At 48.0% G+C, this 21,444-nt stretch overlaps 1 protein-coding gene across 2 annotated transcripts in view; it reads right to left on the reverse strand.

Annotated features, from left to right (window-relative positions):
- Window positions 1–3,218: 3,218 nt before the first annotated feature.
- Rffl (ring finger and FYVE like domain containing E3 ubiquitin protein ligase) overlaps window positions 3,219–21,444 on the reverse strand; it is a 72,066-nt gene continuing 53,840 nt past the window's right edge. The window contains exons 3-8 of one of the 2 annotated variants that reach the window (XM_051158130.1): window positions 17,527–17,714; window positions 12,063–12,473; window positions 8,743–8,826; window positions 7,666–7,876; window positions 5,848–5,871; window positions 3,219–3,688 (exon numbers count right to left, since the gene is read on the reverse strand). In XM_051158130.1, the coding sequence (XP_051014087.1) occupies window positions 3,507–3,688; window positions 5,848–5,871; window positions 7,666–7,876; window positions 8,743–8,826; window positions 12,063–12,473; window positions 17,527–17,714 (1,100 nt within the window). In that variant the 3' untranslated portion in view covers window positions 3,219–3,506. Of the gene's footprint in view, window positions 3,689–5,847; window positions 5,872–7,586; window positions 7,877–8,742; window positions 8,827–12,062; window positions 12,477–17,526; window positions 17,715–21,444 lie in introns of those variants that run through there. The other variant, XM_051158129.1, reaches the window with a different exon arrangement.

Here is a 21,444-nt window from a genome sequence, read left to right on the forward strand (position 1 = left end):
TGACTGAGGAACTAAAGCCCTCATTTTAAGACAACTTCAAATGGTAAGTTACCCGTGACTGTCACACCATCCAAGCAGAGTCTGAACAGTCTGAATCACTGAGTGGCTGCAATAAGCTCAGATGCCTTGTGTAATAAGGCCTGGCTTACCACCTTGCATGTTAGAGTTCACACTTGGCTCTGAGCACAGGCTTCTCCAGGTACTGTGGTGAACTGGCTTCCATTTCTGCGCTGTGCCCCCTTTTGAAGATTAGCTTTGTTCTCATTAACCAACTCAGCAGGCTTACCTGTCCACCTCCTGGGAGCCACTACCCCGTGTAATATCCTAATAGCAGGTTGCTTACTAATCTGAGAGGGCAGGCAGAGCAGACACACCCAGTCTGCTTTTTAACGCACCATAGGCAAAAGCTGCTTTTTGTGCTTTGAACACTTGCCTTCCTTGGACCAAGTAGCTGAGTACAGTGACACAGACAACTCTTCCCCACCACTCAGGACTGAGTATGGCTGGAAGTTCAGCCCCTTGTCCCTTTAATGCCTTACTATTTATCCACTCCAGGTCTTTGTACACCTCGTCCAGTCTGACACTTTCTTTGCAGGGAGATTAGACTTTCTGCACCCAACCCTAAGCAGCTGCAAGCCTGTCGCCTTCCACCTTTTTTACATAGTGCCAACTGATGACAGTGGTCATCCCTGGATGTTCAACAGGTGGGCCATAAACAAGAGACATCCAATTCTCCCAGTGGTGACACACTCCCCTCCTCAGGCACCTGCCAGGTGGGTACAGGTTTGCTCTGCAGTCTGCTCTTTAGGCTGGGCCAACTTTCAGCCATACTTGTCTGTCACAACTGTACCATCTGCCCACCTTTCAGGGTAACCTGAAAACTTAGAGGTTCCTTTTTACTTAGCTCTTGAAGGCTCCTCTATAGTGGGACTGTACATAACTTACGTTGCGCTTCCTATTTGCTCCTGAGCATCATCCTTACACTTAGCTCTCTAGTCTGTTCCACAATTTCTCCCACATCACAACACTGGGTAGGAGCACCTTGACCAAGAGCAGGTGGCCCACGCATGTGCAGAAGTGGACGCAGTCTGAAGAGCAATAGCTCTGTGCATGAGACCTGGTGGTTGCCTGCATTTACAAGTTCTGCCTCTGGCTATCGCCCCCCACCCACCGCCCCAGATGGAAGAGGCATCTGTATTTAAACTTTATTACAAAATTATAAAGCAGAGCTCTGTAACAAAAAATACACATTTGGGTTTGCTTTCTAACACCCAGGTGAGAGAATCTTAATATAAGCCACTTGGCGCAACATGTTCACATCCAAGAGATCGCAACAAGTCTGTACAACATAGACTATTAATTCCTCTACAGCTTATTAGTTTAGAACTGGCTATTCCCATCTATGAACCAGTTAGCGTCTTTTGAAACTAAGTCTTAACTGCAATCTTTGCGCAATCACAGCAAAATCCACAGAATAATTGGAAGGATTAGGCGTTTTCACATTAAGACTAAGGATCCATGAAAAACAGAAAGGGGCTCAGGTATTTTTAAAAAGAAAATCAGGTCTTCTGCCTGGTTAACTGGAATGGGCTCCACCTTTCATTTGGCGTAACAATAAAGTTGTTTGACATCTGTTTTTTTCTCCAAATGAAAACACTAAAGATAGAGATTTAAAGTTAAGTTCTTATAAGAAGTGAATCAGTTCTGATTGTTATTTGGGTTGCTATCCCATCAGTACATTATTTTCTGTTCCCGTGTAGGAGGTAGGGAGGTAAGGCCTCAGAAGAGAAAGCAGTCATAGGCAGAGGCAGCTTTGAAGTTATTGTTAGGTCTTTCTGAGCTGCATAATCAGATCTGTTTCACAGTGGAGTCCAGGAGCAGCAACGTCAGTGGGCTGTGCTAAACTGAAGACACTGTAAACTACAGTACTCAATGTTCAGGGAAGGAAAGGTAATCTCTGTGGAGGGAGCTGGTTCCCTGATACGCAGGGTTTGACCCAAAATCTGGTCATCTGGACTTGGAATGCAGAGGTAAGTGGCCTAGGCATCTCTGACTTCAAGGAACTACTTGATGCCCTGAAGGAATTCAGTGGTTAATGGTGAAGAGGAAGCCCCCTTAGGTCCTCTGCTTTCTAGTCATGACTGGTTCTCCCAGTCTCACGTAGCTGCACAGTGAAGGGTAGTGTTGGCCAAGATGTAATATAGTGTGGAGGGCTCGTCCCACAGAGGACTGCACAGCTCTTCTGATACTGTATGTTCTGTGCTTTGTTGAGCTGTTCAGCAAACACTCAACCTTCAGTTGTGTCAGTGGTGTAAAAGACTCCAGGAAAGAGCTGGAACCATGATCTAGGGAATGCTTTGTCCTGACCTGCCCAGCAGCTGAGAAGGGAGTGGAATTAAGGCTTTTCAGGCTAGGCATAGTCCAACCTCATTCAGAACCTTCCAGGGCCACATACACTGTCCTGTATCTGCTCTCCAGGAACTCTGGAGGAGCCAGGCTAGAGGAGAGCTCTTTGCCTAAGTTCCTATGCCTTCAGTAAGCAAGTTTAAAACCCAGAGAAGAGAAACTATTAAGTGGTTTTTAAAAGACTACCCTGCTGGAAAATGAGAATCAAAAGCCAAAGAAGCCAGGAGGTGGATCTCTGTGAGTTCGAGGCCAGCCTGGTCTACAAAGTGAGTCCAGGACAGCCAAGGTTAACAGAGAGACCCTGTCTTGAAAAATCAAAAAGAGAAAGGAAGCCAAAGATAAAGCCACTGCCTCCGTCTCTTTCCTCATAATCTAAAGCTAAGGATGGTGCAAAGTCGAAACCACACACCATCTTTTAAGGACTTGCAGCAGCTGGGGGTCATGTGGGGAGACTGGTTGTTTCTGACTCCAACACTAAACAAGTGACTAGACCTAGAATTTTTTTTTCCTACAGTGTTTAGACCTAATTTCTCACTAGAGGTGAGTTTACTGATCTAAATTCTGACCTAAGGAATACTACTGGTCTGACTTAACTCTTGGTTCATAGAAACAAGTGAATCTTAGGCAAATGAGCAGACTTAAAAGATACGTTAACAAACAGAAAACCAGAGAATCCAGAAATTTAAATCCAAATGTGCTTTTCTGAGGGGTAGGAGGGAATGACTCAGGACACTGACTATTTCCAGCAGGGCTTTTGATTGATGAAACAGTAGTGGTGTACGGGATGTGTGAAACGTGTCTTAGGAAGGGAGAAGACATGGTCCATGTTCTGGAAAGTCCTTTTCATTGATTAACACCACCCACTGATCACAGAAGCAGGCACTCATGTGATCTGAATCCGTTCCCCCTGACTTTGGACTCTGCCACCTAAGAAGTACACCCTATGGCAAGACAGGCATGCCAAGCACCTCTGCTTGTCCTAGTCTTACGAACACCGCCAGCTTCTTGCAATAGACTGCCCTTGTGCGTCAGACCAACCCTGAGCCCAGACACTTTGGGCTGTGTCCTCTGTAAGGCACTGAAGAAGCTAATGCTAGCCCTCAGGACCGGAAGACGTGCACTGCTCGGATGACATACTGCCGGCAGATAGGACATTCATTCATGCGTTTGCCACACTTGGTACAGGTCACCATGTGGCCACACTCCAGCAAAACACAGTCAATGGGTGAGTCCATGCAGATCTTACACAGGTTCTCCTCCAGGCCAGAAGGCACCGCTCCTCCTGGACAAACAACGCAGAAAGGAAGAAAAGATTATGTCTCTGTGCATAAGGGGCTGCACTAAGCAAAACACCAAACCCACACTTCATCCAATAGAGTGCCTTCAAAAAAACCCCAATCTCAGTAACCAAATGACATCCAGCTGCTAATTGAACCCGACTCCTGCTAAGAGAGGGGTCTGAGTATGGTACTCTAGGATCAGAAAAATCCCAGGACTCGTGAACTAGAAAGAAAGAACTTAGGACATGAAGGCTGTGATACAGTGAGGGAGCCTTGCTTAGGTACCACAGCCCGAGGCAGAATATGTGTGTGTGTGTGTGTATATTTTTTTTTGTTATATATATATATGTTATATATATATATAACAAAAAAAAAACTGGTTCAAAAAAGTTTGACTATACACAGAACTGTTATGAATAGTTCATTAAGAATCATAAGGCTTATCTATAAACATAGACCTGGTTTAATAAAGCCGAGAATCCTGGGGACCCCGTGTGCTATTCCACAATCTACCTCTGGGCTTCTTCTGAAAAGACTTCCTGATAGAGGGAAACAGGCAGACGCACGGCTCCCTTTTCTGTATTACAACCACTGAACTTTATTCATGCCCATACTGCATGACAATTCACTTATCTCCCACAGTAGACGAAGAGCTTCTAATTCAACTCACTCAGTCAGCAGTCATAAGCTTAGCATTTGCTTTGTGCTCTGAGATCAGATACCTATCTTTGAATTCCCCAAACCCAATTCACATGGTATGTATTCTTTAAACACCTGATAATGAACATTCTGCCCAGGGGATGATAACTGCTCACACTGACTAACTGCCTACCATGTGTCAGGGCAGGGTCCTAAGAGCTTTCTAGATTAGCCCAAAGGTGCTGAAGTAGGTTTACAGATGAGACAACTTGGGCCAGAGTTAAGTGGCTTGCCCAAGGACACAGGGCTGCCAAGATAGTCCACAGTCAAATCAGAGAGGCTCATGGACATATGGCCTTCTGGATAAGGGCTCCAAGGGCAGAGACTATCAAGACACTATTAACTGCCCACTACAGAGTTTTCAGTAAGTGCTAACTGGCTTAGGGTGATAGTGGGCACAGTTACTATCCTAGCTCAGCACGTCCACCTTCTTCCAGTCACAGAACAGAATTGTTCTCATGCCAGCCCCTTGCCCCACCTGGGCGTGGCCATTCTCCAGAGGAAGTCCCCATTTATCTGTGGCTTCTACACTTTCTTTTCTCTGTTCTGGACTAGTCTAAAAAGTCAAGTCACTGAATTGCCCAAATCCATGTACGTTTGTTTATTGCTACAGTTTGGTGGTTCTGGAATATTCTCATGTAGCTATGAAACACATCAATTAAAGAACACTTCCCACAGAGACAGCTGGCTGTGAGCGTTCAACTGACTTAAAGTCGGTGTGGCCTTAAATCAGAGGTTAGAAAGGTACACTGGAGTCATCGACAGGATCTCAGACACTCACTCCTTCACTGAGGAGAAATGATAAATGCATCAACTCAGTGGTCAGCATTCTCAGGCCATGAGAAGAAAGAAGGATGGTAACAAGTAGATTAAGCTGATATTGGTATTTTGGGGGTTGGGTGGGGTGGGGTGGGCTAACCCAGATGGTTACAGGGACGAAGAAGAAAGCTCACCTCTGCCTACTCCACACAAAGGGCCATTTTCCTTACGATAATTCTGGAGACAGTTTTAAAGTGTTCTGTAGGCTGAAACACTACTGAGAATATTCTCGCTCAGGAAGCTTACAACCACATTCCTCAAGGCTTTCAAAAGAGTACAATATATATGAAAATGTCCCATAGGCTACATGGGATACCCGTTCTTCAGTGCGCTCTGAGGATGCCCCCAATAGTGGCCTTTAACACCCTAGTGGTGCTTAGGTGGGAGAGTCATGGAGAAACTTAGCCTGATGTCCCCCCACACACACACACACAGGGAGTCTGCTCTAATTCAGTCAAGGCCCTCAGCCTGGCTCACCGCTGTGGACTTCCTTGATAGAAGTGGGGCAAGGAGAATGCCTGCCTGACTTGCTTTCCCACATCCTCCCTGGAATTCTCAAGACTGTGAACAGCATCCCTGTTGAAGTCAGAGGGACAAAATGGCTAAGAGCCTAAGCCTCTCTTTAAAAGAAAAAACTACATACCGTTTTGGTCTTCATTACCAGACACTGAAAAGGAAATAAAAAGATGTGTAAATAGGAGTGTGATGGCACAAAGGCAGTCACCACCCAGCCATCATTTCTGGACGCTGGTCATCTAGGGCCCGAGAAGGGGTCCAGGCTGCAGTCTGGACAAATGCTTGCTCTCCTCCCCCGTTCTGTGTGCTGAAAAATCATGAAGCCCTTGCTGTTCCATCTGCTCTGCTCTGAGAAAAGCAGATCCACTGGTCTACAGTGACCACTGTGAGCTAAAAGGACACTGCGCATGCACAGTATCCGTTGACACTGCCTCTGAAGTCACCACATTGAAGTTAAAAAAGAAAAAAAGAATGAAGAGTTTTGAGTATTTCAATGAGCCAAGGATTTCGGACAAACTCTCCCACATGTAGTCAGGCATGGTGACACACGCCTGTAATTCCCAGCACAAGAAGTACAGGATGGATCGTGAGTTCCAGGCCAGCCTGAGCAATGTACTGAAACTATGTCTTTAAAAAGCAGCAGCAGGAGGAGGAGGACGAGGAGGAAGGAAGGAAGAAGGAGGAAGAAAAAGAAGGAAGAAGGAATAAATAAATAAGTAAATAAATTTTTAAAAAAGGAAGAAGGAAGAAAAAGAAGGAAGGAAGGAGGAGGAGGAGGAGGACAGGAGCACACCTATAATCCCAAGCAGTTGAGGAGGCACAGGCAGGTGGATCCTCTCTGAGTTTGAAGCCAACCTAATTTCCACAGCAAGTTCCTGTCCAGCCAGGGACACAGAGTGAGACCCAAAGTCTCTAGGACTCTAAAGAGACTGAGATAATCTCAAATGAAAGACAGACTCCTTGTCAGGCCCCAAGTCTATAACCAGTGCAGTTAGAGTCAATATGAGTTGTTCCATTTTGTTAGAGGAAGGCCCGAAGCTCCGCTCCAACAAGGAATCAAAATGCTCAAAGAACTATTAGCTTGTGACGAGAAGGATGATGAGAGATCTGTGTTTAAAACAAAAACAAAACCAAAACCAACAAACAAAAAAGAGCCAGGCATGGTGGCGCACGCCTTTAATCTCAGCACTCGGAGGCAGAGGCAGGCGGATCGCTGTGAGTTCGAGGCCAGCTTGGTCTACAAAGCAAGTCCAGGACAGCCAAGGCTACACAGAGAAACCCTGTCTTGAAAAACCAAAATTTAAAAATTGAGAAAATGTCCAGTTCCAAATGGTCACAGGAAGGGCTAGGGCTGTAGCTCAGTGACAGAACACTTGCTCAGCCTGTGGAAGTGGACCCTGGGCTGTTGATCCTCAGCACCAGGAAGAAAATCTATGTCACTGCTAGAGTGCTGGGGATGCAGCTTTCTGGTAAAGGGCTTGCTTAGCTAAATGGCCACACATGTTTCTCTTCTGCAGGACTTCTCTGTACTTAGCAGAAAAGCATCTACAGTGAGTCAGTATGAGACAGAGGGAAACTCGAAAAGGACACCATGTAAAATGCTTTGGGAAGTGAACGCCAAGGAAAGCCCGAGCCCACACTACTTGCTACAGTTTGCTTTCCAACCCATAACTGATTCAGATTAAACAGCGCTGGTGATAGGGATGAGTATGTGTGACTATGATCTAGCAGGAGGACACTGACTTAGGAAATCCTCAGTTCAAACCTTGGCTCTGCGCTTAAAGTGACACCAATAATGCCTGGTGCACAGGCTGCTCTGAGGATGAAACTATCCAATGCCTGCCCCCAGGCTTGATACTTGAGAAGTACAAATGTGTAGGCTGGCTTCCCCTGAGGCTAAACACATGGGGAGCTCTGTTCAGTTACCACCCAGGCTGCCCCTTACCCAGGTGCTGGAGTCCTTTCTGATCCTTGTACAGCCGAGTCACCCGCTCCATCAGTTCCCACTTCTCACAGCAGCCCTTGTAGTTGACGAAGTTGCGAGCCAGGATCTCCTTCAGCTGCCGCACTGTCAGGCCTTCAATGTCCTCCAGGTGGGTCAGGTCAGACAGGGAGGCCCTCCGGCCTGGGACAAAGCTGTCCTCTGAATCAATGGACTGCAATGGCATAGACGTGATCAGGTGGTTCCACTCTTGTGTCCTTTAAGCTCTCTCCAATGACCCCAGACCACCCATACAAATCAACTTTGTTGAGCCATCTCAAGCATGCAGAGGTATCTGGCAATGGTGCCTGGCCCAGCAAAATAGACTGGTCTTTCCCTGCCCCGTCATGTGCTTTGTGCAGAAAGCCACACACTGGCATGTCAGCACTATAAACGGTGCACTGGCTGGCCAGACAGCCCTGATTCTCAATGCTGATGCCTCCACTAAATACTAGGCATTATTTTTCAAGTTGTTTACCACCCTGAGCCTATCGCCCCTCCACAAAGGAGAGAGCACTGTCCTGCCACACAGGGTTCCTGTGGAAAGTAAATGTGGCCGCACAGGAAACCCCATCTCAGTACAGACCTCCCTGGCAGGACTTCACACATGGCCTTCACACATAAAGCCCTATGGCCCCCTCAGAACCGTGCTCTGCAATGGTCCCTTGTGTGGCTGAGGCCACCAAGCTTCGTCATCTTACCTCCTTCCCCAGCAGTGGCTACTGCACCCTAAACACACAGGATAAGAAAAAGGTTTTCATAGCACCACCCCAGTGTGCCCTCTGGCAGCTCTTGGAAAGTCAAAAGACTAGGAACACAGTGTGGGCAAGGAGGCTCCCCTGCCTCCACTGTGGCCTCCTATCTGCTTGCTCACACCAACAGCGAGAAAGGAACGCTGCTACTACTACACTCAAGGACTTCAGGACTGTCCTCACAAACTGACCCTTCTGGTTCCACCTGAGTCTGCTGAGGCTCCCAGGAACATCCAAAGAAGAGCAGGGAAAGAACAGAGGCAAAGGTGCAGAGCGTGCAGAGCCCCACCTGGGTCTCATCCTCGGCAGGTGCTCTGGCTGTGCTCTCCAGGAAGATGGGCTCCTCGGGATCCTGAGACACATGGCCAGTGGCCTGTGGGAAGAGAAAGGTGCCATCACGTCCACAGAGGTGTCCCAGTGACTTACAAAGCATGGTCCTCTCTCAGCTCATATAAATGTCCAGAATGTATTCCCATCTCCCCCCGAGAAACCAAGGCCCCCGAAGCATTACCTAAAACGCCTGCTGTCCAACAGCAACTCTCTCAGCAGAGACAATACAACGGATGGAAAGCCGCATCGGGAACAAAGTGATCTAATTCTGCCCATCCGAAAGAGTGGCATTAGCCAGCACTCATCACAGTTTGCTGTCAGCTTGGACAGTTGAGGTGAAAGGTTTCTTTCTGCCCCATTATCTCTGAATACTATGCCAAATGCCTTCCGCACGCACAGCTTCTACCCACAACCCCGGCTCTGCCTCCGGACCAAAGTTTCACTGGTTTTTCCAAACATCTCACTCATGTCCTTGACATGAATCCCCCTGGCCTCCTCACTGACGAACGCCACCACCGTGGGGCGCACTCTGCATCTCTCACACTCTAGAAATGTGTGCTAACCAACAGGACATGACATGACATACCCGGAGCTGTTTAAGTGTGCGTAAGGAATTGAAGAACCTAACACCCTGAGACAACAGAACACAGACGCCTCGGCTAGCGTTCCATTCTATTCAGCACTCTGACTTCTCAGAAGGGCTCATCTTTGTCAGCGTGCTCACAATTGTGGCCTCCCGACTCTATTAGACACTTCTGCCCCAAACCCCTACCTAGCTCCTCTTCACTCCCAGCTGTCTCAGGCAGAGGGCTTGTGTGAACTCAGCGAAAGGCATGTCTAAGTTCATGGGCCTAGAGCCCACATGAATAGTAAAGAGAGAATCTGGGGCTCCAGCCACTCCTCAAGAGAGACAAACGACAAACAATTACAGTGGGAACAAAAAGCAGAGCTTCAAACACCTTAAAGTGACGAAGCATCCATATGGGGATGCAGCCAACAAAACAATGTCAGCATCAACACCTCAGCTCTCCTCCTAGCTTCACGTAGACGTGGTACTCCCTGGCTACTTGGGTACTGTCACCTAGGTATCACCCTGGGCTCGTCCAGAAGCTAGCCTGTTCCCGAGCTTTTGAATGTATTTTGTTCCCTAGAAAGAGCAACTGGAAGCCATGCCGCAAATACTCTTATCTTCCCAGTCAGCCTACTGGCTAAATAAAAATCTACAATTAGTATCTATCTGTCCAAGATTCTGCACACACCTCCTTCCCTAGCGAACACTGCTAGGACATCAAAGCTGGAGGACAGAAGCCAGGAGGGACTAGAACTGGTAGCAACTTGCTGTGACTTAGCATCCAGCCTTGCCCAAGTTATTTCTCTTCCCCATGCCAGTTTTCCTGTTGGCAAAGTTCAGGTGTCACAAAGAAAAGCTGAGACTGAAGGCCTCTAAAATCTCAAGGGGAAAGGTACCCAGTAACACACGGTATCCAGTATGACAGCCAGAACAGGGAAATTCTGGTTAGTAACAAAATGATGCTTAGAATCATACACTGAAAATCTCCAGGCTGGAGAATGACTCAGCGGCTAAGAGCACTTGTAGGCTCTTCCAGAGGTCTTGAGTTCACTTCCCAGCAACCACATGGTGACTCACAACCATCTATACTTAGATTTGATGCTCTCTTCTGTTATGCTGGTGTACATGCAAACAGAGCACTCATGTGCATAAAAAATAAAAATCTTGAAAAAAAAAAGAAAGAAAGAAAAAGAAAACCTCCTAAAGGTTTTGTTCATTTTCCCCCATCCCTCTTTGCAGTCCCCAGTTGGCCTTGAACACACTGTGTAGAAGAGGCTGGCCCAACATCCTGACCTGGGTGCCTCTATCTCCGAAGTGCTGAGATTAAGGTGTACAGTGCCATACTGGACCTGTCTGAAGGCTCTTCATGAAAAAAAAAAAAAAAAAAAAAACCTCCTGTGGTTCCTTCTCCTTGCTCACTACACACAGACTAGAGCACCTCTAAAAACCAAGCAGAAAAGAATGTATAGTGAGGTAAAAACCTAGCCAACAGACCAAGCAAGAGACAGGGCTGAGGAGAGCATTAATGACCCAGACAAAACAGACGTAGGCCAACCAGGGAGCTACACGATTGTTACACACTTAGATCATGCTGTCGTGTCGACCTTTATATGTGGTAAAGGCTGAATGAGTGGCCAGTCCTGGCAAAGGAGGTGACCACGACCAGGAAGCACAGCCATTCATGTCAGATGTGGGAGAGGAGCTGCCAGTTCACACAGCTCCGTGCTCCACAGCCATCTATGGTAGATGAGCCCCTTTAACCCAGCAAGCCCAAAGGGGGTTCTTTCATTGGTCTAGGCTCAAAATGGACCCCAGACGGGGACAAAAATTACTGTGGTGTTGGTGGTGTAGCTCAGTGGTGCAGCTTTGCCCAGTACGCTGAATACCTAGCACTAAAAGTCAACAACAACAACAAAGATCAGCGGGGGGAGGTAGCGCACGCCTTTCATCCTGGCATTCGTGGGGCAGAGGCAGGTGACTCTCTGAGTTCGAGGCTGGCCTGGTCTGTAGAGTGAGTTCCAGGACAGCCAGGGCTACACAGAGAAACCTTGTCTCAGAAGAAAAACAAACTGTGTGGGCAGAGCCCTGGCCTAGGTCCTATTCTCACTGTGGCATCAGTCGGGGTCTGTAGATCTGAGTGGAAAACCCCAGAGTGGGCCTAATGTTTAGCTTCTCTCTGCCAAGGCTTCCTGAGTGTGGAGACGGTGTCTGCTCACCATGGACGCTCCATGCCTCAACCTGCTGCTTACCGTTTCCAGGTACCACCAGGTACCACCGAGGAGGCTTACAGACTCATGTCCTGCTGACCAACCACTGCTCCCACACAGCGACACAGTAGCAGGGCCCTGCCACAGGGCTTCCCTTCTCTCCCCTCTCTTGCCAATCAGGAGAAACCAGTCAAAAGACAGTAAGCCGGAGGGCAAATTTAAACCACACTAGGAATAATGGTGACTTTCCTCAAAGAATTTCCCAGAGCAATAGGGGAAAAAAATTAAGTCTAACTAGGGGATGAAGGTATTATAAACAAAATCCACAAAAATATGGTGCCAGGCCTACTATCCCTGAAGCCAGAGCCTGAGCCTAATGACCAGCAAACATCACTTCCAGAACCAACAAGGAGAGAGAATGGCTTCACACCCCATTCCCACAATGCAGTGGGAGAGGAAAATGAGTCTCGGAGCAGACACGGGCTGCATGCTGGCCCCTACCTGCTGATTTTCCTGAGCCTGGGCTGGGGGAACGGAGGTGGCTTGTGCAGGTGGAGAAGTGAGGCCAGGTGAGGTAGGAGGTACTGTGCTGGTGTGAGGCTGGGTCAGGAAGGCCTGCTGCTCGGGAAAGTCCTGGGACAAGGTGGGGACATGAGTCCTGTCCGCCTCAGAGATGACAGGCTGCTGGCCAAGCACCAGAAACACCAGCTCTTCCTTCTCCCGGCACATTTCGGTAGAGATGTCATGGAGGCTGAGGTAGTCCCTCAAGTCCTTCACCTTCATCTTCATGAGCTCCTCCCGCTGAAAGGCTGTGCCTCGGAACCGCAGGCAGAGAAGGCAGAGGCGTGGCCCACTCCCCTCTTGGCTCGAACAGGTCGTGCAGAAGTTTTTCTTACAGTCCAAGCAGGTCTGCTGCTTAGAGCAAGAGATGGGAAACATGTCAACTTGAGAGAACATGTCAGACTGCTGGGAGCTGCCGGGCCAGCGGGGCCTCCTGCTCCCTATATCCAAGGTGTGAGCCACACTGCAGTTTTCAGATTAAAGGCCACTTGGAGGTGACAGACCTCCTGGGCCTGCATCCATCAACAGGACACCTGACATTTATTCACTATGTGTATACACGGCACAATCGCTTACATTGACCATTTCATTGAACGCGTAATGTAACACTTCATTCACGCAAACCTGGAGCTATTAATAGCAACACCGTATTTGCAATTTAAAAGGCTCTGCCTTTTTATTCAAGTCTCCATCTCAAATGCCTCACAGAGTCGTCATCCTGGGTATGTTACATTGGCCTCTCTGCTGCTCAGTTTCCCTACCCATAAAAAGCGGGTGAAAACAGGGCCTTTCGGGCTGGGCATGGTGGCATATTCCTGTAATCCCAGCACTTGGAGGCAGAGGCAGGTGGATCTCTATGAGGCCAGCCTGGTCTACAGAGTGAGTTCCAGGACAGCCAGAGCTATACAGAGAAACCCTGTCTTGAAAAACCAACCAAACAAACAACCCCAAAACAAAACAAACAAACAACAACAACAAACACCAGGGCTTCTCTCCCAAGGTCATTGTGGAGACCTAGAAATAATGCACTGAGGCACACCTGCCATCTGCCAGGTCCTAGGTCAGGAGCTGGGATCTAGTTTCCACTGTGCTGCTTAACCATCTCACTGCTGAGGAGGTAACCATGAAGGCTCGTTTGTTGTTGCTGGATTTTGTTCGTCTTGTTTTCTCAGGGCTCGAGATTGAACCCACAATCTTTTGGAAGCTAGGTAAGTGACCTGCCACTAGACTGCATCTCTAGGGTTTTTGAGAAAGGGTCTCTCTATATAGCTCAAGTGTGTGTCACCACGCTCAGCTAACAGCTATCACTGTGGCACTACAGAGAGATGCTACTGGCTTGTCAATTCATTCTCAAAGCCCTTTAAAAAGTATTAGTGTTCTTCCCTGACTTACAAAGAGAACCGAGAATCAGGGGGATGGAGTATTATAGTCAAAGTCAGGGAGTGAAGGTGGAGCTGGGACTAGTCCAATGCCCTCGGTCACGCTCATCCCATGTGGCCGCGGTGCCGTGAAGAGTCCCACACAGGCAGCCAACAGGACGGAACCAGTGCCCTGTCCACAGAGGCTGCTCAGTTCCCCTGCTCCAGCAGGGCCATTCTCAGAGTGCTGGGAAGCAGGTGGGATACGAGGCCATCTCAAGATAAATATTCCTCTCCCCTTTGTGAAAAGCGCACAGTGTCTCAGTGTAGAGACAAGTATGACGGACCCACAAGCTGGCACTGCCTGGTGCAGCCACCCCCACAGTCACAGACAGCACACCAAGGCTGCTCAGTCCACAAGCTGTGCAAGCACAGTGACATCTGGCTGAACACTGCTCCAGCCAATGACAAGTCACTCTCCTAAGAGGTCATTCCTGAACACTCTGGGATCTACTCAAGGACACCGACTCAAGAGGTTAGAAACTTCTCCTTTCATGATCACTTAACTGTTATTTACCCTTCCCGTTTCTGCTGCTGCTGCTGCTTCTTCTTTTTCTTTTCTTTTTCCAATATGGAGAGCTGTTCAGCTACTAAAAGAACGCCTTGAGACCGTCTCAGAGGCAGGATCGGGACCGCCTCTGTGTGGGGCTGAGGAGTCCACATAATGAAAAGAACTCTAGTTAGTGCCTGTCTAGCTGCCATCCACACAGCCTGTGCAAAGCATGAAAACTTGGGTGTTGTACCAGGGCCCTACTCTCCTCAGCTATGACCAGACAGGAAGCCGTGCTGAGAGGGAAGAGGACGTGGAGCTACCCCAGCCAACAGCAGCTGTGGCCAGCAGCCATGCAAGTGCCAAGTGGGAGCTCTGAGTATCTGGGGTTCAGGATGCCTGGCTGAAGATGAGGCTGCAGTGTCATGAAGCTGTGGTCCCCACATGCAGTTTGACAAGACCTAGCTCAACACAAAGCCTGTGACGCACAATGGGCTAGATCCAAATGTCTCGGCTTCTGGGTACAAGATCAGAAGGCAAGGGCGGGTTCTGCTGCCCCTGCCCATGAGGGACTCTGAAGCAAGCCTGCCTCTGAAACACTGGAGGCTCACGTTCCTGAGGGAAGTAGGCTGTCAGCAAAGGTGGGGAGAATAAACAAAGTAAAGGCCTGTGTAAATCCTAATAAATGGATCAGGACGGAGTAACAAACAAAAGAGAAACAAGGAAGAAGCAGAAGAGGTTCTGGGCCTGTCCTGAAATAAACACCTGCGCCAAGAGCTAGCTACACCAGCCTTGGGCAGGTACCACCTGCCTTGGCTTTCCCCCTTCACCAGGCTGTCCTCACTTCCCTAGGATGTCCTCAACCAAATTCCCTGGCATGGAACAGGTCCACACTCTCATCCTCTTGGCTTCTGAACCACTGACGTATTAGAGATGGTTCAAAAAAACAGCATAAGGCGGACACTCACAGGAAGGCGTGGTCCCCGTCGCTCTCTTTCCCTCTGATCTGTCTCAGCTCTCTCTTCTCAACACCAAGAAAAACCACTCCACGTCTGCTTGGCGTTGCTGTTAGTTTAATGGTACGGCCAAATATATTATGCCCAAGTTCAGCCAAGTACAGCCTCCTCTACCATTCATAATGGTCCAACTGAAGAGGCTGGACACCAGAACTCTCGGACACCGATAGGCCACTGCAGCACTACAGGCAGGCGCTACAGATGGAACAGCTAGCTTGTGCCAAAATTGCAGCCTGCCCCTTTTTTTCCAGGACTGGGAACCTGGGGGACCCAGGGGACATATCTTACCTGTGTTCTCTCTACAAGCCTTTGCTGTGGTCTATGTTTTGTACCCAGTGAGCAAGTAGAAAATACTGACCACAGAGGAAAAGGAAAGAAAGAAACACACAAACAAACCGATGGTAAGGTCCATGTCATCAATGCAATTCCACTAGTAGAGAAGGTATTTTAAAAGTCTCTGGCTGGCCGGGTGTGGTGGCGCTCGCCTTTAATCCCAGCACTCGGGAGGCAGAGGCAGGTGGGTTGCTGTGAGTTGAAGGCCAGCCTGGTCTAGAAAGCAAGTCCAGGCCAGCCAAGGCTATATAGAGAAACTCTGTTTCGGGGGGGGGGGGGGGCCTCTGGCTGGTAAATGCCAAACACTTAAGAACGCTGATCCACTTAAGCACGAAATAACAAATGAAAAATACTTGGAGCAGAAAACTTCCTTAACAATTACAAAATTCACTGTGAATTGCACAAAATTAAGTCATACTTTAGAGCAAGAAAATATTATACCAATAGCATCTTTCATCATCTAAATTGAGATCTATCTGTCTCCCCTGGTGGGGTGCTGCAGGCCACAGAAGCTTTTCTCTTGTCTGACTGTGTGTACTCTTGCCCTTGACCTCCCTATCCTGTTGCAAGCTCCCTAAGCAGGGACAACCTCCTTCATCCCTGTCCGCGTAGGCAAGGCAAGGTCTAACAGCAGTTAGATTTTAGTACTTCTGTCCAGTGGGGGAAGGAGAGCAATTTCAATCATCCCATGCTCCCAAGAACCTGTCACCTTCAACGCAACATTCCAATGTCTTCCTGTGGGCTGCCTGAAGTCTATGATCTGGGTTCGAATCCTGACTCTAGCACTTAACCACGTCCTAGTCGAGTGTTGATTATGGGAAAAACAATGAGTACGCTGAGGTCTCTTGATACTTACCAGAAACCTGACATGTACAGTTTTCTTTTTAAAGTCTAAGATTTGTCATTTGCAAAAATGTGGTTTCTAATACTACTAGTTACTGTGAAGATTAAATAAAACAAACAAAATATATAAATTAAAAAATAAAAAAATCTGTTGGGGCCGGGCAGTATTGGCACAAGCCTTTAATCTCAGCACTTGGGAGGCAAAAGGGTGGACCGCTGTGAGGCCAGCCTGGTCTACAAAGCAAGTCCAGGATAGTCAAGGCTACACAGAGAAACCGTGTCTCAAAAAACCAAACAAACAAACAAACAAAATCTGTAGGGAAGTGGTAGCACACACCTTTAAGCCCAGCACTTGGGAGGCAGAAGCAGGTGGATCTCTTTGAGTTCAAGGCCATCCTACTCTACTGAGCGAATTCAAGAACAGCCTGGGCTACACACAGAGAAACCCAGTCTCAAAAAACAAAGAGGAATAGTGGTATGTCTGCACACCTATAAACTCAGCACTTGGGAGGCTGAGGGAGGGGGATTGCCTTGAGTTTGAGGGCAGCTAGATTAACATGGTGAGGTCAAGGCTAGCTTAGGTTACAGAGTAAGACCGTGTCTCAAAAACAACAAAAACCAAAAAGTCATAGTAAAATTGAAAGTCTAAATTTTGTTGTTGTTGTTGTTGTTTGAAATAGGGTTTCACTATTTAGCCCAGGGTGACTGCAAACTCAGGCATGTTTCACCACACCGAGCTAAAGCCTTCAACAGTTCCTCACAGTGTAAAGTTTAAAAAGAATCATTCCCCCTTGGCTTTCCACTGACATCATTCATCCTCAAATCCTACCAGTCATTCTGGGTTACAAACCTGTTCTGTAGGACATGTGCTGACTGAGGGTTCTAGCAAAGGGTCCATTACAGACAGTGCCTATGCCAGTGAGTGGGCTCCAGTTTCTCTGCTAAGGTTTCCTTGTCTCTTAGAAACTTTTGACAGGCTTTTGATAATGAGGACCAGGTTAATCTGAGGCCAAGTCTTGTACGCGACAGCTTAGAGCCAACACCTGTCACGTTTCCAGCATGGCGCTGGGCACTTAAGGTCTCATTTCATTCCCAGCACTAGAAAAGGTACCTCACAGATAAGGTTCAGTCATACAGCTAGTGAGCAGTGCAGCTGGTGTCTGAGGCCAGGGGTCTATGCTGAGAAGCTTTGCCTTCACTTGAAAGTTGTTCTCGAACATTCTGTGACCAGGATAGGCCTATCACACAGGTAGAAAACAGGTGGCTAGCCTGAGGTCCTGGGGTCATAGCGCAGTGACACTTACCTTCCGAGTTGTATTTGCAAAATGGACCCCACAGGCCTTGCAGCTAGGTTCCGAGCCTGTGGGGGAAGGGAAGGAGCTGTACCCAGGGTTGGAATAGGCTTGTGTCCTGGCTCCCTGTGGTGGTGGTGCCTCCTCAGGCTGTCCATCCAAGCAGAACCAGTTGCAGCAGGATGCCCACATGATAAAATCTGACACGGGAGAAGAACAGGTAAATGTTAGGATGTACCATTACTGAAGTTTTATCCCTGCATGCACAGGTGAGGCAGAATACACGCTCCACACCTGCCAAGTATGAGGTCATGACCTGAGGGGCCATGGAAGGCTTGCCTCGTCTACTACCACTGTAGTTAGTGCTCCAAATGTTAAAGACGTTTGATCTACCAGAGCAAGGTCAGCTACCAGGCTGGTACAAAACCTTTGTGAGGCTGTCTGGCCCTGTTTGGTTTAATCTAAAAATCTCACTTCATTAAAATTCATTTTTATCTTACAATTAGAACTAACTTAACACCCACTTTATTCAAGGGCATTGTCTTGCCCTGAGGCTCAGGTGGAGCTTTCTCTGTCTGTATCTCTCCTCTCTCTCTCCACCACACACACACACAGACAGACAGACAGACAGACCGACCGACCATGGAGGGTGTGTATTATAAATAGGCAAAGCTAGATGCAGTGACATATACCTGCAGCTCCAGCTACCTAACTAGTTGAAACAAACAGGATAACTTGAGCCTGGGCAACATAATAAGGTCCTCTCTGAAAAAAATACCATATAAACCACATGGAGGTGGTGGACGCCTTTAACTCCAGGACTCAGGAGGAGTCAGACAGATCTCTGAGTTCAAAGCCAGCCTGGTCTTTAGAGTGAGTTCCAGGACAGCCAGGGCCACACAGAGACACCATGTGTCGAAAGACAAACCAAAACAAGAAAGTATATAAACCATCCAGGCTCAAAGCATCTAGCTAACGCTCGACTCTAAATCCAAGGTCTTTTTCTCTATGCTATCTTGGCTGTCCTAGACCCGCTTTGTAGACCAGGCTGGCCTCGAACTCAGAGTGAGCCTCCTGCCTCTGCCTCTGCCTCTGCCTCAAGGTGTATGCCACCACACCTGGCTCTAAATCCCAAGTCTTATCTTTAACCATGTTATCTTTTGGCTCTCCCTCCCACTGGGCTACACCAGTAACCCTCTCCATCCACTCTCCTGCTCAGCTAAGCTTCTGCGGTTGCATTGTTCTTTTTATGTGTCCGTGCGAGTGAATGCCATGTGTGTGCAGGAAGCATACAGGCCAGAAGACAGCATCAGATACCTCGGAGCTGGAGCTACAGGAGGTTGTGAGCTGCCTTGCATGGGTGCTGGGAACTCAGGCCCTCTAGGAGAGCAGCAGGGGCTCCTCCAGCTGAGGCACCGTTCTAGCGCTGTGGCAGCACTTCTAATAGGTCCCCACACAGATCACTCACTTCCTGCTTGTAGCCGTTAGCTCGTCTAGGACAGGGACTACAACTCCCTAGTGGTTTAATAAAGAGTGTTTTAGTTATTCTCACCACACGTATCAATCAAGCCTACATACTGAGGGCCAAAGAGGTTGTTATTTTAAGTTCACAGGGCAAAAAGTATCCAACCCCCTCCAATGTCAGAATGGCCTGAAGACAGGGCAGGGTGAGTATGTGTGGACACCCTGAGCTCTTTGCTCAAAGAGGTAACAGATGAAACATCGAGTAATGTTATTTGAAATCTGGATACTTCCTGCATTGTCTCTCTCCTCTCCCTCTCTCCCTCTCCCCGCAACCCCCCCACCTCTCTCTCGTTTTGTTGTTGTTTTTCGAGACAGGGTTTCTCTGTGTAGCCTTGGTTGTCCTGGACTTGCTTTGTAGACCAGGCTCACCTCAAACTCAGAGATCCGCCTGCCTCTGTCTCCGGAGTGCTGCAGTGTCTGTCTGTCTGTCTGTCTCTCTCTCTCTCAAATATTTCTTTATTACGTATACAAAGTTCTGCCTGCACGTACACCTGCCGGCCAGAAGAGGGCATCAGATCACATTATAGATGGTTGTGAGCCACCATGTGGTTGCTGGGAATTGAACTCAGGACCTCTGGAAGAGCAGCCAGTACTCTTAACCTCTGAGCCATCTCTCCAGCCCCCTGCAGTGTCTCTTTTTAACAAAGGCATTCATTCTCTCTCAGAGAATTCAAAGACAGCAAATTGAAAGGAATTAAGAGGCAAATCAGTCCAACACTGGTCATTCCATAGAAGGAGTAACAGGACACAGACAGGAAAAGGAAGAAGCGGGTCCCATGGGTTACAATTTTAGAGTTCTTGACTTCTCCAGTACTTTTTAAACTTTCTCACATGGTCTCTGACACACTCTCGTTTTCTTCTGTAGGCACCTTGGATTAAAACCTGACTCCCCGGCGGGCAGTGGTGGTGCACACCTGTAATCCCAGCACTTGGGAGGCCGAGGCAAGCAGATCTCTGAGTTCAAGGCCAGCCTAGTCTACAAAATGAGTTCCAGGACATCCAGGGCTACACACCGGGGAAGCCTGTCCCAACAAACCAAACTAAACCAAGCCAAAAACAACAACTACAAAACAAAAAACAGCCGCTTGACTCCACGACCTGACCATGACCCCTGTGAGAACAGAGAATGCAGCAGTATCCAGGCTGTTAGACAGGTGGCTCGGGAAGGGTTGGTGAATAATCAAGCTGTCTAGGCTATGTACACATGGAAAACATTCATGCCTGTCCTTGTCACTTACCTGAGCTTCTAAGTTACCAGGTAAGGAACCAATCTGCCTTCCTGCAAACTCACAGCACACATGGCATAATCGTCAAGCTTTTGTGGGTTTTGAGGCAGGGTGTCAAGTAGCCCAGGTTTGAGCTCACCACATTGCTAATATATCCTGGCGCTCTCGCCTCCACCTCCCAAGTGCACCACCACACTCAGCGTGAACGCCCAGCCTAAAAGGAGTTCCTCGTTGACAAGACCACGAGCGCATTTCTCTAAAAAGGGGGTTCTGCAATTCCTAAAGTCATATGTTCCTGCGTCTGAGTGAGGGCAGACAGGGCACGCATCCTGTCCCCCTCTAACTGGTCACACCCTTGCATGCTTCATGTTTGTCCCCGGACGCTCCACAGGACAATACCTCACTAAGCAAGTATTAGTTGCTCCTGCCTGCACTGTAAAAATGCTTTTAACTACAATTTCCTCTCAAAAGGCAAAGGTGGACTGTAAAGCTGGAGGTTTCACCAGTTACCGTGTGGCTTTCTGGGCCTGTGCACAGGGAACAAGTTACTCAGTAACTTCTGTAAAACCTCTCCTTAGCTAGGCATGCTGTACATATCTTTAATTCCAGTACTCAGGACGATGAGAAAGGCAGATCTCTGTGAGATCAAAGCCAGCCTGGTCTACATAGTGAGTATTAGGCTAGCCAGAGGTACCTAGAAAGACTCCATCTAAAAAAAAAAAAAAAAAAAGCCAACAACAGAATCTCCTCATTCACACATATGCCACTGTTACTAATGCCAATCCCTTTGTCCTGTGCCACTGTCCAGTAGCCATCCCCAGGGAGTTAATGGCCTACCAGAGTTGACAGTACTCGAATGGAGGTTTGAACATAGTATGGTGGCAGTTGAGGAGTGGGGCTAGTACAAACAAGGCAGAGGCATGACAAAGAGTTCACTAATGAGGTGCCATATCTTGACATGACAGCAGGGAGAGTTTATCAGAAAGTCAGGAAAAGAGACTTTTTCTACAAAAAACAAAAACAAATAATATGCACCATAGGAGAGAGAAACCACAAAATGCTTAGTCAGGAATGGGGTATAGATGAGGTAAACAAAATGACACAAGTTAACCAGGAGCTGTGGAAACATCTCGTAATCCAGGGGAAGGAACCAGGACTTTATCGTGACAACCTTACTTGA

Source organism: Acomys russatus, chromosome 16, assembly GCF_903995435.1.
Source record: "Acomys russatus chromosome 16, mAcoRus1.1, whole genome shotgun sequence".
In the NCBI taxonomy this organism is placed as follows: domain Eukaryota; kingdom Metazoa; phylum Chordata; class Mammalia; order Rodentia; family Muridae; genus Acomys; species Acomys russatus.